Source organism: Salvelinus sp. IW2-2015, linkage group LG1 (assembly GCF_002910315.2).
Source record: "Salvelinus sp. IW2-2015 linkage group LG1, ASM291031v2, whole genome shotgun sequence".
NCBI lineage: Eukaryota > Metazoa > Chordata > Actinopteri > Salmoniformes > Salmonidae > Salvelinus > Salvelinus sp. IW2-2015.
In genome coordinates this window covers 43,815,261-43,833,794 of record NC_036838.1, presented here as the reverse complement: position 1 = coordinate 43,833,794, position 18,534 = coordinate 43,815,261, and the positions used below count along the sequence as shown (strand labels likewise).

General features: G+C 40.7%; 1 protein-coding gene across 3 annotated transcripts in view; it reads left to right on the top strand.

Annotated features, from left to right (window-relative positions):
- The window catches only part of LOC111968153 (fragile histidine triad diadenosine triphosphatase), a 333,296-nt gene that overhangs the window by 266,049 nt on the left and 48,713 nt on the right, over positions 1 to 18,534 (top strand). For all 3 annotated transcript variants that reach the window (XM_023993738.3, XM_023993734.3, XM_023993727.3), the window contains 2 exons: positions 2,965 to 3,110; positions 4,401 to 4,430. In XM_023993738.3, coding sequence (XP_023849506.1) covers positions 2,965 to 3,110; positions 4,401 to 4,430 — 176 coding nt within the window. The remainder of the gene's footprint in view (positions 1 to 2,964; positions 3,111 to 4,400; positions 4,431 to 18,534) is intronic.

Here is an 18,534-nt window from a genome sequence, read left to right as displayed (position 1 = left end):
TATATGCCTCCACATTGACTCTATACTGTACACCTGTATATGGCCTCCACATTGACTCTATACCGGTACACCTGTATATGGCCTCCACATTGACTCTATACCGGTACACCTGTATATGCCTCCACATTGACTCTATACCGTACACCTGTATATGGCCTCCACATTGACTCTATACGGGTACACCTGTATATGGCCTCCACATTGACTCTATACCGGTACACCTGTATATGGCCTCCACATTGTTATTTTAATGCTGCTCTTTAATTATTGTTTACTTTTATTTCTTCTTTTTTATTTATCTATTTTTCTCTTAACACGTTTCTTAAAACTGCATTGTTGGTTAAGGGCTTGTAAGTAAGCGTTACACTAAGGTCAACACCTGCTGTATTCGGCGCATGTGACAAATAAAATGTGATTTGATTTGAATGAGGCGCGGATGTCAAAATCAAATCAAATCAAATTGTAGTTGTCACATACACGTGTTTAGCAGATGTCATCAACCTTTTTATGATATCTGATTTCATTCCAGTGTGCTGCACATGAAAAGGGTAGCAAACTGATCATTAGTGCCGCTGTTTCTGACTCGTGAGATGAATGGCGCCCAGACACAGCCATTATGCCATGAAACACAAGGATGTAATCATCCTCTCCAAACGCTGCAGGATGCTGTTTTATTTTTGGTTTTGGACTAGGATGTCTCTTTCATTTCTATTGCCTGTGGACAAGTTTTTGAATTTTTTTCACATCAGGGATTCAACACTTTAGATGTTATTTTTCTCATAAATCTGGCCTTCACATGAAGTCAATGTGACAGCTCTTGATCTTTCATAATGGTCCAGTTCTTCATATTAAAGTATATTTGGTATAGTTGATTGCTACGCTTGACTTTCATTAAGATTCAACTCTGCTGTCTGTCTCCACAAATGATATCTGCCACGGTGCAATAGAATATGGAAATCATTTTTGATTACTTGATGCCAGTAATCAAGACATGTCTGGCTGTAAAGTGATTTTTGAATCAAAGGGCGAGACATAGGAGCAATAACAAAATTTGATCCAAAATGTTATATTTTGATTGCTTATTTGAAAGTTATTTTTAAGCAAGAAACGGACATACATCATGAATTCTATGTTCCAGGTGTTGTTCTCAGTCATGTCAGTCTGTTACACACTATTTCAAGTTTCCCATTTTTGATTTGGTGAAAATATCAATCTAAGATGCTTTTTTTCTTCTTGCTGTTCTTATTTTCCCTCGATCTCTCCTTAATTGTTGGCTCCTGTTTCTCAGAGAACTGTTTCCCGGGTAGTGTTGTCAGAACACTGTTATTGATCCAATGACCCGAGTCTGAGGGAAAAATGTCCTTCAGCCTTTGGACATTTTCTCTCAAAGTCCTTCCACCTGTCATCAACACGTCTCGCTTTAGTAACAAAGCTTGATTACTTTTCAGTGTGCAATTGCACTGAGATGTGTGGATTGTGAGAATTTCTGTGAAATATGTTTCATGACCTTTATAACTCAGCTGAAATTGATCATTTTTGGTCCCTGACAAAACTTCCCCTTGCACTTAAGTTGTAAGAGGTATGAACATGGCAGTTTTCTCTATTTTAGTTACTTCAAAGCCAGAATTCTGATAATAAATGAGTCTGCTTTCAATCCCCTTGCCTATGCTATTTAATAGGGACTTTATAATGGGTTTGTAAACGGCTTGTACATAAACTACATGACCAAAAGTATGTGGACACCTGCTCGTCAAACATCTCATTCCAAAATCATGGGCATTAATATGTAGTTGGTCCCCCCTTTGCTGCTATAACAGCCTCTACTCTTCTGGGAAGGATATCCACTAAATGTTGGAACATTGCTGTGGAGACTTGCTTCCATTCCACAAGAGCATTAGTGAGGTCAGGCACTGATGTTGGGCAATTAGGCCTGGCTCGCAGTCGGCGTTCCAATTCATCCCAATGGGGTTCGATGGGGTTGAGGTCAGGGCTCTGTGCAGGCCAGTCAAGTTCTTCCACACCGATCTCGACAAAACATTGCTGTATGAATCTCGCTTTGTGCACGGGGGCAGTGTCATGCTGAAACAGAAAAGGACCTTCCCCAAACTGTTGCCACAAAGTTGGAAGTACAGAATAGTGTAGAATGTCATTGTTCTGCCCGCTTTTTGTTGAGTTTGTTTGTATAAATATTGGTTGTTTATATTTCATATAGCTCTCAAATGTTTTTCAACACCTTTCACAACCAAGAAACTGTTTCTCCGCTGTTATTATGTCCAAGTCTCAATGTATACTTTGTATGGCTAGACACAAGCAAAATATTTGGTAAAACTATGGTGTTTTTTCACTATATGAGAACAATGTTATTTCCATAAGGACATGACTAACACAACGATAGTTTCTAATTTTGGTGTTGAAAATAATCATAATAGTTTTTTTGCTATCTAGAAGATAAGTGTCCTCATGATAAGTGTTGTTTCATTTTTGGTATTCATAGTATAGATCTTTGTCTTAAATGTAGAAGATGATGAATAGAGCTTTATAATTACAAAAACACTTTTGTATTATGCTGCCTGCCATTTAGAGGAACAAAGCAGAGGTATGGACAGCATCACGCCTCTGTAAAGCTCTGTTTTATTTCACATTAACCTTTGGAGACTATACTGAAAAAAACATACAAAGTTACCTTGGTGAACAAATTGTACAAAACTCCCATATAAACCATCTCAATTGAGTTTATTTGACTCAGCTTAAGAAGGCAATGCCAACAACAACACAATGTAATATTTCAAAATACACACTTGTGTCTCAATTTACGATTCTGCCTCTCTTTCCCCATTTTAAATATCCTTGTCTATCAGTGTTGCTACTGTATCTATGCACTGTGTTGTTGATAATGTATCTCTCTGACTTTGTTCCCTTACCTCTCTCGCTGTCTGTGGTTTCCTTAACCAGCCTGTCTCTCAGATGTGTTGGTGTGTCCTCTGCGGCCCGTTGAGCGTCTCCGAGACCTGCATCCTGATGAGGTGGCTGACCTCTTCACCACTACCCAGAGAGTGGCTGACCTGGTGGAGAAACACTTCCAGGCTTCCTCCCTCACCATCGCCATACAGGTAATACTGTACACACTACCATCACCGTTGGTATCCAGCATTACAACATAGGGATGAATACTAATTCCAAATCTACATCCCTTTGTTTATGTATCTTCCATTGCTCATTTCTGGTCCATATCAGACAGAAGAAAGTGTTCATTACTATTCAAGCTCACAATTATTTTGAATAATGAATTATTGTGGGCCATATATGTACATTATATGCTGTGGGTTAGAGAGAGCGAGAGAGAGGAGTAATGTGTGAATGACCAAGTGAACAATTGTGTGAGTCACCATCTGAGTCAGTGAAGGATAAAGTAAAACAACACAACCACAGAGGCTTAGAGAGAACAGGATTACATCAGTCTCTCACTCATTCAGCCTGTAGATCTGCATTGGAATAAGAGGCATAACTTAGGAAAGTTGCACCGAGAGCCAACAGAAGATCCCCACCTGCTGGAACAATACAATAACAGGTTCTCATTGGACTTCCAGGCAGGGTTTGACAGCCAGGCAGCCTATCACTTCACAGGCTTTGTCATTCTGCATAACTTTTGATATATGCAGTATATGCTAATGTTCAAATGTCACCAAGCTTGCTTGGCAGCCCGACGCAAAAAATAATTTCATGTGTTTGAAAAAAGCAGGGAATAATGTTTATGGGGATATCATTTTCTTAGACTTGAGGGGTATAGAGAAGTGATGGTGTGAGATTAGTTGTGACAGCTCGGAGGTTAGAGTCATAAAACTGAGGCACTGTATCAAGCAACACTCTCTGCAGAAGGGTTGCTGTTCTCTGCATTGAGCGCCACACGACAAACAAAATCACACAACACAAACCTGAGAAAGAAGATGTGAAAATTCATTACTTCATAGACTTGCATATATATTACATCATAATGCACACTTTGTCACCAAATACATTTTTGTCATACAGATGTTCCTTTGAGGTCTCTTAATGCTTTAGATATTTCTGTCCTCAATTCCTGATCCCTATATTGGAAAATGCCTTAGAGGTATGCAGTCTATATTGTGCTTTAACTTAAATCTATTGAACCAGTCAACTTGTCAAAAATAAACCATTTCCAAATACAGCTGTCATGTGACAGAGAGAGACTAAAGCGAGAATACAGCTCAATGCCGAAGGACAGAAAGAAGACAAAAGAAACAAATTAAAAACTTTGAGATTCACGTGGCGATGGGGAGGTGCCGCCACGATTCATCTGAAATTAAAATCCTGTTGAATTATTAACGTAGGCATTTCTGAATTCTCTACCGTTCCTAATGATCTCGTTCTGTTCCCACCAGGATGGCCCTGAAGCCGGACAAACTGTGAAGGTGAGGACTTAATAATGCACTCGCTTTAAATTTATCATGAGGCCTCTGCAACAGTTATATGCTATTAAATAATAATTGTATTTCATTTTCAGGTCCCAAACTCTTGGCATATGTAAATTATTCAGTGTTCTATTTTAAAATGCGTTGTCTATATTCTTTTGGTGGAAGATGGAATGACATGCGCTAGACTCAGGGGCTATGGGGGCTGCCACTCTAAAGGGGGTGAATGGTGTCAGGGGATCCCACCCTTGCCTCCAGCACTGACAGTAGTTTAGACCTGGCTCTGCCTGACAAAAACTTTCTTCCCTCACTCTTCCTACTCTTTATGTCTGTAGTGAGATATAATAATATATGCCATTTAGCATACATTTTTACGTTGTTGGTCACTTTGAGATTACTTCTATTATTGTTTTGGTTTTTATTCGCTTGTTGGGCAATGAGGCGGCAGGTAGCCTAGTGGTTAGACCATTGGGCCAGTAACCGAAAAGTTGCTGGATCGAATCTCCGAGCTGACAATGTAAAAATCTGTTGTTCTGCCCCTGAATAAGGCAGTTAACCCACTGTTCCCCGGTAGGCCGTCATTGTAAATAAGAAGTTGTTCTTAACTGACTTGCCTAGTTACATAAAGGTTACAATCATAGTCCTGAGGTTTATAATCTGTTATGATAATATCTCATATCTCAAACATTTAAAAGTTATAGACTATGAATGCACAATGCAACAGTCTACAGTGTATTTGTTCAGAGACAAACTGTATTTGAACAAGTTTTTACCCTCTTCTTTTTATGCATATCACCTTAGTGCATAATACTGTTATTCCCAAAACCCACACACTCATTTCATATTGCATATAGAACACAAGCTTAATTATACATTTATGGAAGTTGCCATGAGAGCAGTCTTTGGCCTGAACTGAGGAGGAATATTGAAATGTTAATAGTGTAATTTGAGCTGAGGACATTACGGCAATGGATGTGTGGACATGTTTTAATCATAGAGATGAAAATTCAGTATTTGCACAATATATGAAAGAATACTGAAATATACTTAAATATAGCTCATGTTATGTATTTGAAAAAAACACAAGGGTGTAAGAATACACAAGGGTGTAAGAATACACAAGGGTGTAAGAATACACAAGGGTGTAAGAATACACAAGGGTGTAAGAATACACAAGGGTGTAAGGAGTTGCTTTATGTGCATTGATTTGAAATTCCATACCTACTACCCCCATCATTTGCACCCCCTTTCATTTATTTTATATACTTTGAAATTGCATTATTTGAAACAATGGTTATGGTACTATTAGAAAGAAAGATAATTTAGATCATTTATAGTGTAATTACCATTTGTGACCGACCGCCTCAATTCGGGCTTATGTAGAGCTATAAAATTGTATATCATACACTGCAGTTGAGGAACAATGGGAAAGTAATTCTGCTTTGAAAGTTGATAGACTTTTAACCCCACTTTTGAGAAAATGGTCCTTAAATGTTTTGGCACAGCTACTGGAGAGCTCTTCTTTGTCTACACGTATTCAGCATTGTTCACACCCTCTTAGGCCTTAGCCCCACCCATCTCTTTAACGATTCACATGATGAGGTCATGTGCTAAACAGAGTAAGTAAGGTAGTGTAGTAAACAATCAAAGATTTCAAGACTAAAAGTGGTGAAAGTAGTAGCCTACAATAAGGAAAAACTCCAGGTAAAAATACACTTGAAAAAAAAAAAATACATTTGTGAAATGGTTACTTTCACAAATGGTTACTATCAAAAATAGAAAGTGTCTCGATAAAAATATTTTATAAATATTTTATAATTCTTACATAATGCTAAACAAACACTAGGAGTGAGCCTAGTGGTCGGACAAAACAAGTATCGTTATGGATATGGGCAATTTTCTGGATACGATTATGTTCAGAGTATTTTTTTTAAATATCTGTGATAAGAAGAACGTTTTTTTTCACGTGCCAGCAAGTGTGTTTCTCATGTGTCAGTCACAGAGTTTCTAAACCATACTGTACTGTCTTTGAGTCAGTCATGTGCATGTTCTAAATAACTCAACTGGCTAGTTTGCCTGTCTGTAAAGAAAAGGGTGGGCTGTACGTTGATCCTGTTGCTCTGATTGGATAGAGTGAAACTATATTTCTCTGGCCACTCGCTTCATAATTTCACCCGATCACTTTTCCTCGCATGTTTTCGGTCTGTTCATTTAGATTTCTGCTGCCTGCTACTATGATACATCACAAGGCGAGGACGTTTGCTTTCAATGTACATAATATCTAACAAGTGAGGCAAGGCTAGGGAAAAAATATGAAACTAATGCGCATTCTGACTGAGTGACTGCAAACTTGACTACCCGCTGCATATTGAGGACACACAGACAGACACACACACCCCCCTCCGCGCTCTGCTTCTAATCTGCAGCTTTTTTTCAGCGAGAACATGCAGGGAGGTATTTTGCCAACCTCTATTTAGGCTATTAAAACACTTCAGTTTTTCCGATCACGAGTGTCATCCAATCCGACTGTCAACTGTCAATTTACGGATACAATTACGAATACGAGTATGGCCATGTCGGCACACCCCTACCAGACACACTTGTCTAAATTGATGGGTCATGTGAAAGAATGACCCATTGATGATGAATGACCCATCATCAATGCTATAATCACCCACAGTCACATCTAGCTATTGTCTAGACATATACAGTACCAGTCAAAAGTTTGGACACACCTACTCATACTAGGGTTTTCTTTATTTGTACTATTTATACATTGTAGAATAATAGTGAAGACATCAAAACAATTATATAACACATATGGAATTATGTAGTAACCAAAAAAGTGTTAAACTAATCAAAATATATTTTATATGCATTTTTTTTGTTGTTGATCAAATAAAAAAAATCTAAGTTCAAATGCCTCTCCTGTGAAGTAGTGACATGCAACATACGCCTAGATTCATGAAATGGGTAAAGTAAATACCAGGCCATTTCTCTACCGTGAAATAAAGTGCCACTGAGATGTGAAAAAGTCACGAATCCTCAGACGTAATCATCATCGGAACCACAGCACATTCCCAACCTGCTCTGGTGGCTTCTGCACGCTAAAGATTTGAATGGGCATCCAAAGAATTTGCCTGAGAACAAAGGTACTTATTTGAAGAGGTCTTTGAATAAGTGCTACATCCTCTTCAAATGGCACCCGGTCCCCCAGATAATGCCTCCTCCATTGAAATGTTTAATCACCTAAGAAGCGCATTTAAAGTCGAAAGCCTTTTCATTCTTCTCACAGAGGAGGAAAGACAGCCTCAAACATATAAATGTATGCTGTTATTTACTTTAAGAGGCCAGTAGTGGTTTTGATTTATCTGTTTAGTATTCTGTATGGGCTGTCTAGGCGTGTGTGGAACAAGCAGGTCATTGAGGTTTGTTATCAATCTTTATATTCTCGTCACATCACATCATATATAGGCTCAATGAGGCATTACGGCTCGTAGGATTTCTTATCTAAATAGGGAGTTTTGTGGTGGATAATGTTCATTTCATGTGAACCTGAGAAATGTCAGACAGGCGCTTAGTGGCCCCTCTCAGGTGGGGTGACTTTAGAAGGGTGGTAGGGGGGGTCCCGCTGTCATAGTGTATTTGGTGTGCCTTTTAAAAGTAAAGGTTAGCTTTCAGAACCGCTCGGACCACTCTTCAACAGTAGGTGAGCCCACGCCTCCCTCCATGTCTGATTGAATGGAGGGACTCATATTGACTGAGTATCTTGGTTAGAGTGTTGGACTAGTAACCAGAAGGTTGCAAGATCGAATCCCTGAGCTACTGGCTTGCCTAGTAAAATAACAACAACAACAAAAATTATACACCATCCATGTTATTGCCCTGAAATATCAATTAACCTTAAAACTTGTCCAAACCACTCTGTTTTGTTGTAATCCAACTCGGACAGAAAGCGTATCTCCTCTATGACTCAGAAGGTCTTCAGCCAGTAAGAGACAGCCTCCTTTATCACTACTTCTAAAATACTGTTTTCTTTTGTAATTTCCGCTCACAATTAACGCTTACTTCCAATTCAAGTAATTACCTTTAGAAAGCTAAATAGAGCACTAGAATTCCCTGTTGCAGGATAATTACTGTATTTCAGGTTTAAAAAGGCTTCTGAAGCTTGTCATTTCCACTTTGAAATTTCAGACTTGATTTTCCCTTATGAAAAATGTTGCAACTCCTAAAAATATGTCCATGAATTATAATCAACATAAAAATTCACAATTCCTGTTGCTGCAGGATTAATTTCCTGTTGTAGCAAACTGGCTCAAATTAAGATTCTACATCTGTAATAGATGGTTCTGGAGGCTGTTGTTTTCCATTCTTTCTTGTTGTTGTTGGCGCCGTTAATGTTGTTTTTACCCCTGCCTTGTCTTCTTCATGCTCATTAGCCTCACGCTGCACGCTAGAAACATCTGTCCTCCCCAGCCCAACCCTACACCAGTCTATCTGCTAATGGGACTGCTGAACACACAGCATCACCTCACCAACAACACTCCACATAACCTACTCTACCTTCTGCTTAAAGGATGGCCTTTCTTACTTGTCCTGTACTCTTTCTCTGATTTGAATAACAATGACATGAGATGTCTGTTCTTGGGTTTTGCTGTTTTGGGTGTTTTTTTTTACAGGACACGTCAGGGTTTCAAATGTGCTGCTGACCAACTGCCTTTTAGCCTGACCAGTTTCTAAATCTACTTTAAAATACTCTGCATGAATAATAAATTAATGCAAAGTCCTGCAGTCAGACCATTTTGCAGCCAGATTTGATCTGATCTAGAGAATGCCCCCAAAACCCGACTAGTGTGTGGAGAGAAGATGGCAGTCATACTACCCCCCAGAGAAACAATGCTTTGCCATCCGTTTTTCACAAAAACAATTTTTCATCCAGTGATTGTTTGAGATGAAATTGTTTTTGTCTGTCAATACAAACAAGGTCAAATAGCAATGTATTTTTTGCTATCTTCAATTAGATTCAAACCTAAGGGAAGGTTGGCTTTTGGATTATCATGAAATCGCCTGCATCAAATATTCTCTCATTTGCAGTGAGTGCCATCACTGGGAAACACAACAGGGAAGCTCTCAGCCATGAACCAAAGGCAGTAATAAAGAGAAGTTGTTCTATCACTGTTCCTTAACCCACTGAAATAATCTACATATTTTATCCAGTAATTTTGAACATGCAGTAAATCTGAATTAGAGGCCTGCCTGGTCCCTTTATGAGAAAAATATTATCTGGTGCACCAAGCACACTGGCTACAGTGCTGCCCCACCTCCATTTATCAACTGGAATATTGCAATCATGTGCTCTCGCGCTGGCAATAAAAAATGACTCTTTGATTGAATAAGAGAGAGGCAGTCTATGGAGGCAAATGCACTTTTATAAACTCTGTGCCTGGAGTCTCACAAAGACAGAAGACAAATCCTTTTATTAGAATGATGGAATTTTGTTTATTTTCATCTTGTGGAAAATGTAGGGGTGATTATAGTTATTCATCATGTGGACGGCTCTGTTTGGAACATGTTTGTTGCTGTGTGTGTTCACAGAGAAGGGCCATGATATCTACATTGCTGTATGAAAACAAAGGAGAATGTGCTTAAACAGAAATATTAACAGTAAAACCAGTGAAACTGGGTTGTGTGCTGGTTTGATGGCACAGTCATTGTTTATTAAAGAGCCAGATGAACCAGAGAGGTTGATTCCCGTTATTTGATTGACAGTTGCAGAGGTCCTGTTTTTGCTAAATGGATATATTCCTATCAGTCATTTGCAGTGTGTACTGGCAGCACTCTCACTGTTTGTGATGATGTGTATTGGGGAGGGGGCATGCTGATGAGATAACCTAAGGGCTTGACCGAAGACCTAGCCAACTTCAAAACAGATCACTGCCTCATGGTTCTGGGTTAATTAGGGCTTCAGGTGACCCTAGAATGGCAGAGTAGGCTATTTGTTACCGCCACAGATGGCTGATTGCAACTGCTTAACAATGCAGTAGGTGTTGAATACCTTTCAACACACCCACAATGAATGTTAGTATGGTACCTCACAAAGTAGGATCTCACTCTAAAGCAGGGATGTGCAACTTTGATAGGAGTGCGGGCCACAAAAAAAATCTGAACTCATCATGAGGGGTCTCAGTGTCTAGCGGGTCTGTGTACCCGCATCCATAACAACACATGCAGTCAGAGCTGGCCCTAGCCTTTTGGGGGCCCTAAGCGATTAAAAAAATATATTTTGCCATGTGGTGGAGACAGGTCTCTAAAGTGGCATATATGTGCAAAGAATATTAATAAATACAAATCATTTGTTTTATTTTTGTATTAATTGTTGTAATGATAAGGCTTCGCTATAATGTAAATGTAAAACGTCTATCCCTCTGTTTCTCGAAAACAGATTCATTAGCATCATGCTTGCGCCATTTATGCAGCGAAAACTTCTTGTTTCTATCCCAAACAGTTCAAAAGATCTGACCCATATTACCAGCGCAATGTTTCCTTCTTCCGGTCGTGGATTGGGGGGGGGGGATGCATTTTACAATCATAAACCATGTCGCGGACCGTTCTAAAACTATTCATGGGTAGTGAACCATTTGTTTTACACCTTGTTCAGTCATGTTTGTTACCTCATTAGCTAGCTAGCTGTCAACCTGATAACTTTACCAGCATATCCGAACATTTGGGGGCAGAGAAGAAAGGAAAAAGGGATAGCTTCTTAAGGAGATCTATGATTTGCCACATCTTCAATTTAAGCGTACTAGAGAGCGTGGAGGCCTGGAGGGAAACTAAAGTAATTCCGCTACCCAAAAATAGTAAAGAGCCCTTTACTGGCTCAAATAGCCGACCAATCAGCGTGTTCTCAACCCTTAGTAAACTTTTGGAAAAAATTGTGTTTGACCAGATACAATGCTATTTTACAGTAAACAAATTGACAAAAGAATTTCAGCATGCTTATAGGGAAGGACACTCAACAAGCACAGCACTTACACAAATGACTGATGATTGGCTGAGAGAAATTGATGATACAATTATTGTGGGGGCTGTCTTGTTAGACTTCAGTGCAGCTTTTGACATTATTGATCATAGTCTGCTGCTGGAAAACGTATGTGTTATGGCTTTACACACCCTGCTATAATGTGGATAAAGAGTTACTTGTTTAACAGAACACAGAGGGTGTTCTTTAATGGAAGCCTATCAAATATAATCCAGTTAGAATCAGGAATTCCCCAGGGTAGCTGTTTAGGCCCCTTGCTATTTTAAATTTTTACTAACGACATGCCACTGACTTTGAGTAAAGCCAGAGTTTATATGTATTTGGATGACTTAACACTATACACGTCAGCTACTACAGCGACTGAAATGACTGTAACACTCAACAAAGAGCTGCAGTTAGTTTCAGAGTGGGTAGCAAGGAATAAGTTAGCCCTAAATATTTCTAAAACTAAAAGCATTGTATTTGGAACAAAACACTCACTAAACCCTAAACAAACTAAAACTTGTAATAAATAATGTGGAAATTGAGCAAGTTGAGATGACTAAACTGCTTGGAGTAACACTAGATTGTAAACTGTCATGATCAAGACAAATGAATGCAGTAGTAGCTAAGATGGGGAGAAGTCTGTCTATAATTAAGCGATGTTCTGCCTTCTTAATAACAACACTATCAACAAGGCAGGTCCTACAGGCCCTAGTTTTGTCACACCTTGACTACTGTTCAATCGTGTGGTCACGTGCCACAAGAAAGGACTTAAGAAAATTGCAATTGGCTCAGAACAGTGCAGCACGGCTGGCCCTTGGATGTACACAGAGAGCTAATATTAATAATATTCATGTCAATCTCTCCTGGCTGAAAGTGGAAGAGAGATTGACTTCATCACTACTTTTATTTATGAGAGGTATTGACATGTTGAATGCACCGAGCTGTCTGTCTAAACTACTGGCACACAGCTTGGACACCCATGCATACCTCACAAGACATGCAACAAGAGGTCTCTTCACAGTCCCCAAGTCCAGAACAGACTATGGGAGTGGCACAGTACTACATAGAGCCATGACTACATGGAACTCTTTTCCACATCAAGTAACTGACGCAAGCAGTAAAATTAGATTTAAAAAACAGATAAAAAAACACCTTATGTAACAGCGGGGACTGTGAAGCAACACAAACATTGGCACACACACACACACACACACACACGCACTATACATACACATGGATTTAGTACTGTAGATATGTGGTAGTGGTGGAATAGGGGCATGAGGGCACACAGTGTGTTGTGAAATCTGTGAATGTATTGTAATGTTTTAAAATGGTATAAACTGCCTTAATTTTGCTGTACCCCAGGAACAGTAGCTGGGGATCAATGGGGATCCATAATAAATACAAATACAAATGATCATAGCAATGGATGAATGACAGATTCATGTGGTCATCACAAACTTGATGCCCTTAAAACTTCTTCGGGATCGGTGTCCTTTCCACTGGACGGTTGAGCTGAGGTTGTAAGTAACAAGAACATTTCCCTGGACATAGACATATCTGATATTGGCAGAAAGCTTCAATTCTTGTTAATCTTACTGCACTGTCCAATTTACAGTAGCTATTACAGTGAAAGAATACCATGCTATTGTTTGAGGAGAGTGCCCAATTTTGAAAAGACAGTGTACAGTTTTCTATGTAATGCATCTCAATAGGAAAATAGTGCTTTTACATCATGTAGAAACCTAATATTCCACAAATTACTTTTTAATTTTAATGACCGGTATTTGTATCAACATTTAAGCTTTTTATAACATATTAGTTTCCAGGGCACAACGTGCTTCAGAAGTAGCTAGAATTCATTTTATGTTGTGCTCCTGACTTTTTAAATATTGGAGCATCAGTGCTAACAATGAGCTACCAATGAAAATTGTTAATTTAGAGCCCTGGTGTAGAGAACATGTTGCAGTTTTAAATTCTGCACATTTTGCCATGAGGCGGAGAGAAATGTTTTTAATATGATATCTAAGTGAGAGTGACTAACAAAATCAATGGTGGGGTCCCGGTCAGTAATTCGACCATGATTAAAAATACCTGATATTTACAGTGTGACATACTTTAAGACAGCAATTTTCCATGGTTCAGTAAAGACTATGTAGTAGTAAAATACAGTGACTAACCCTCATGCTAGCAGTCACAACACATCACATTGAGGTTGAACCATAGGCAAACACACCACCTTTTACGCAGGGCTCCTAGCAGAGGCATGACAATGGACTTTGCAAACATAATGGGTTATTCCAATGTTAGCATTAGACTCATTAATCTTCATGGTGGCACGTTTTAGTTTGTTTGAGCCCTTTATAGAGAGAGAAATTGAGAGCATATGCATTGAAACGGTGTTGAATGCAAAGCAACGGGGACCCATCAACCAAAGCAAGATGAATCTTCCTGTAAATTGCTGGCTGTTGTTTTTCTTAGCGAGAGGTGGTTTGGCGGTGGAAGCAAAGAATGGTTGGACAGATCTTCCTCTCTTCCTCTAATTAGTAGCTCCTGCTCGGAGCAACGGTGGCTCCTGCACCCCCTGCCTTAATGGGAACACAGATGTTTGTGACAAAATACATTTGTTAGCCTGTCTGACTAGATTTCACCTAAACAAAAAAATGCTCTATAGCTATTTGCACTTTTATCTCTGCAGTCAGAAACTAATTAAAAGACATATGTTTTATTATGTTTGGAGAAACTTTACATACCTCTTAGAACGTAGCACAGACAAACAAACATACAGCTCTGTATGAAGGATGTTCTAAATGAGTAGGCCTGTGCTGTGTGAGTTCTTTGAAACAGGGTATGGTGACCAAGTATGGATGGAAAATAAAGCATAAGGAAGTATCCACAGACTGATGAGGGGACGTTGGAGGGGATGACATTGAACTTTGACCCCCAGTATCTGCATGCGTCTAATCAGGGAGCCAATGAGACAAAACAGATATACTGTAAGTGGGACTCTGACTGCTGCCAAGGACACGTATATAATCACCCCAGTCTTGATGGAAAACAACTAAGATCAAATTGTTTTCTATTAGCTTTATTAAGATAGATATAGTCCTATATCAGTTGGAGTGTAAGGAAATAGTGGTACCACTTAGTGTGTGCTTTGCTTTGTTCCCGCATTAATACACTTTCAAATTGTGATATTGTAAAGTCCCCAACTCCCCCATTTCAGAGCACTAACAGCCATTTAGTGACACTGCTGCTGCAAATCTAATCCAGGAAGTCAGACTTCCACTACCTTGCATGTTCTAATTCCTTTACCAGTGTGAATCCCAGTCAAGGCCAGGCATAACAGCTGCCATATCTTATGAGGGGAGACGTATTGAGCCCACGCAGAGTGGCCCCTTGCTGTGCATGTCGGCATCAAACTGTCTGAAACTCACCCCACACATTCTGCAGTGTCAGTCAGGGTCTATGATCTCCCATCCCACCCTTCACATTGCTGGCATGCCAGCTTTTACACACTCCCTGTCTGCCGGCCTCTGCCTCCCTCACTCAGCACCGTTTAAAATGTATTGAACACCGCTGCCGCCGACTTCCTTCAAACTTTACCTCAAGGTAGGCAGATTTAATAATGCAGACATTATGCAAATCGACTCATTAAATAGAAAATGTGTGGCAACAAAGCAGAGGCCTCGAAACATGTTATCTTGTTTGTAGCATTTATAAACACTTATTGACACAGCCTGTGCTGTTTATCATAGCTGAGTAATGATAATTGAATAAAAGCTGGCAATTTGGTTATTATGCATTTCCCGTCAAGATAGAACTGCCAAAGGGGGAGGAGTTGCAATCTACTGCAGATAGCCTGCAAAGTTCTGTCATACTTTCCAGGTCTTATACCCAAACAGTTTGAACTTCTAATTTTAAAAATGAATCTCTCCAGAAATAAGTCTCTCACTGTTGCCGCCTGCTAACGACCCCCCTTCGCTCCCAGCTGTGCCCTGGACACCATTTGTGAATTGATCGCCCCCCATCTAGCTTCAGAGTTCGTTCTGTTAGGTGACCTAAACTGGGCTATGCTTAACACACCGGCAGTCCTACAATCTAAGCTAGATACCCTCAATCTCACACAAATCAACCCACCAGGTACAACCCTAAATCCGTAAACATGGGCACCCTCATAGACATTATCCTGACCAACTTGCCCTCCAAATACAGCTCCTGTGTTTTCAATCAGGATCTCAGCGATAACTGCCTCATTGCCTGTATCCGCTATGGGTCCGCCCCTCATCACTGTCAAGCGCTCTCTAAAACACTTCTGCGAGCAGGCCTTTCTAATCGACCTGGCCCGGGTATCCTGGAAGGATATTGACCTCATCCCGTCAGTCGAGGATGCCTGGTCATTCTTTAAAAGTAATTTCCTCACCATCTTAGCATAAAAAAGCCCCATCCCAAAAAAGGCAGAACTAAGAACAGATATAGCCTTGGTTCACTCCAGACCTGACTGCCCTTGACCAGCACAAAAACATCCTGTGGCGGACTGCAATAGCATCGAATAGTCCCCACAATATGCAACTGTTCAAGGAAGTCAGTAACCAATACACGCAGTCAGTCAGGAAACATAGCTTTTTCAAGCAGAAATTCGCACCCTGTAGCTCTGTCTAGTGTTTTGGGACACTGTAAAGTCCATGGAGAACCAGAGCACCTCCTCCCAGCTGCCAACTGCACTGAGGCTAGGTAACACGGTCACCATTGATAAATCCATGATAATGCAACATTTCAATAAGCATTTCTCAATGGCTGGCCATGCCTTCCTCCTGCTACTCCAACCCCGGCCAACAGCTCCGCCCCCCCCCCCCCCCCCCCCCCCCGCAGCTACTCGCCCAAGCCTCCCCAGCTTCTCCTTCACCCAAATCCAGACAGCAGATGTTCTGAAAGAGGTGCAAAACCTGGACCCGTACAAATCAGCTGGGCTAGACAATCTGGACCCTCTCCGCCATTGTTGCAACCCCTATTACCAGCCTGTTCAACCTCTCTTTCGTATTGTCCGAGATCCCTAAAGATTGGAAAGCTGCCGCGGCCATCCCCCTCTTCAAAGGGGTGACACCCTAGAACCAAACTGTTACAGACCTATATCCATCCTGCCCTGCCTATCTAAAGTCTTCGAAACCAAGTTAATAAACAGATCACTGACCATTTCGAATCCCACCGTGCCTTTTCCGCTGTGCAATCCGGCTTCTGAGCCAGTCACGGGTGCACCTCAGCACGCTCAAGGTACAAAAATTTATATCATAACCGCCATCGATAAAAGACAGTACTGTGCAGCCGTCTTCATCGACCTGGCCAAGGCTTTCGACTCTGTCAATCACCGTATTCTTATCGGCAGACTCAATAGCTTTGGTTTTTCTAATGACTGCCTCGCCTGGTTCACCAACTACTTTGCAGACAGAGTTCAGTGTGTCAAATCGGAGGGCATGTTGTCCGGACCTCTGGCAGTCTCAATGGGGGTACCACCGGGTTCAATTCTCGGGCCGACTCTTTTCTCTGTATATATCAATGATGTCGCTCTTGCTGCTGGTGATTCTCTGATCCACCTCTACGCAGACGACACCATTCTGTATACCTCTGGCCCTTCCTTGGACACTGTCTTAACTAACCTCCAAACGAGCTTCAATGCCATACAACACTCCTTCCGTGGCCTCCAACTGCTCTTAAATGCTAGTAAAACCAAATGCATGCTTTTCAACCGTTCGCTGCCCGCACCCGCCCGCCCGACTAGCATCACCACCCTGGACGGTTCCGACCTAGAATATGTGGACTATAAATACCTAGGTGTCTGGCTAGACTGTAAACTCTCCTTCCAGACTCATATTAAACATCTCCAATCCAAAATCAAATCTAGAATCGGCTTTCTATTTCGCAACAAAGCCTCCTCCACTCACGCCGCCAAACTTACCCAAGTAAAACTGACTATCATACCGATCCTCGACTTCGGCGATGTCATCTACAAAATTTCTTCCAGTACTCTACTCAGCAAACTGGATGCAGTCTATCACAGTGCCATCCGTTTTGTTACCAAATCACCTTATACCACCCACCACTGCGACCTGTATGCTCTAGTCGGCTGGCCCTCGCTACATATTTGTCGCCAGACCCACTGTCTCCAGGTCATCTATAAGTCTATGCTAGGTAAAGCTCCGCCTTATCTCAGTTCACTGGTCACGATAACAACACCCACCTGTAGCACACGTTCCAGCAGGTATATCTCACTGATCATCCCCAAAGCCAACACCTCATTTGGCCGCCTTTCCTTCCAGTTCTCTGTTGCCAGTGACTGGAACGAATTGCAAAAATCGCTGAAGTTGGAGACTTTTATTTCCCTCACCAACTTTAAACATCAACTATCTGAGCAGCTAACCGATCGCTGCAGCTGTACATAGTCCATCTGTAAATAGCCCACCCAATCTACCTACCTCAYCCCCRTACTGTTTTTATTTKATTTAMTTTTCTGCTCTTTTGCACMCCAGTATCTCTACTTGCACATCATCATCTGCTCATTTATCACTCCAGTGTTAATCTGCTAAATTGTAATTATTCGCTCCTATGGCCTATTTATTGCCTACCTCCTCATGCCTTTTGCATACACTGTATATAGACTTTCTTTTTTCTACTGTGTCWTTGACTTGTTTATTGTGTTATTGGCTTGTTTATTGTTTACTCCATGTGTAACTCTGTGTTGTTGTCTGTGTCACACTGCTTTGCTTTATCTTGGCCAGGTCGCAGTTGCAAATGAGAACTTGTTCTCAACTAGACTACCTGGTTAAATAAAGGTAAAATAAAATAATTTTAAAAATTAAATGCTCTAGATGAGTGTATTATACTGCCAAGACCCCCTGATAAACTGTCTGGCTGACAGCTGATGATATTGTTGTCTTGTGTTTTGTGAGTCTCGATACTGATGAGGTTTTGGCACTGAGAAAGTTTAGAAGCAGTCACAAGTGCTGGTCTCACCCCATCCACTAGGTTCACAGCACAAATGTGCTACTAGACAGAGCAAGAGACAGAAACTCTGTCATATTTTAG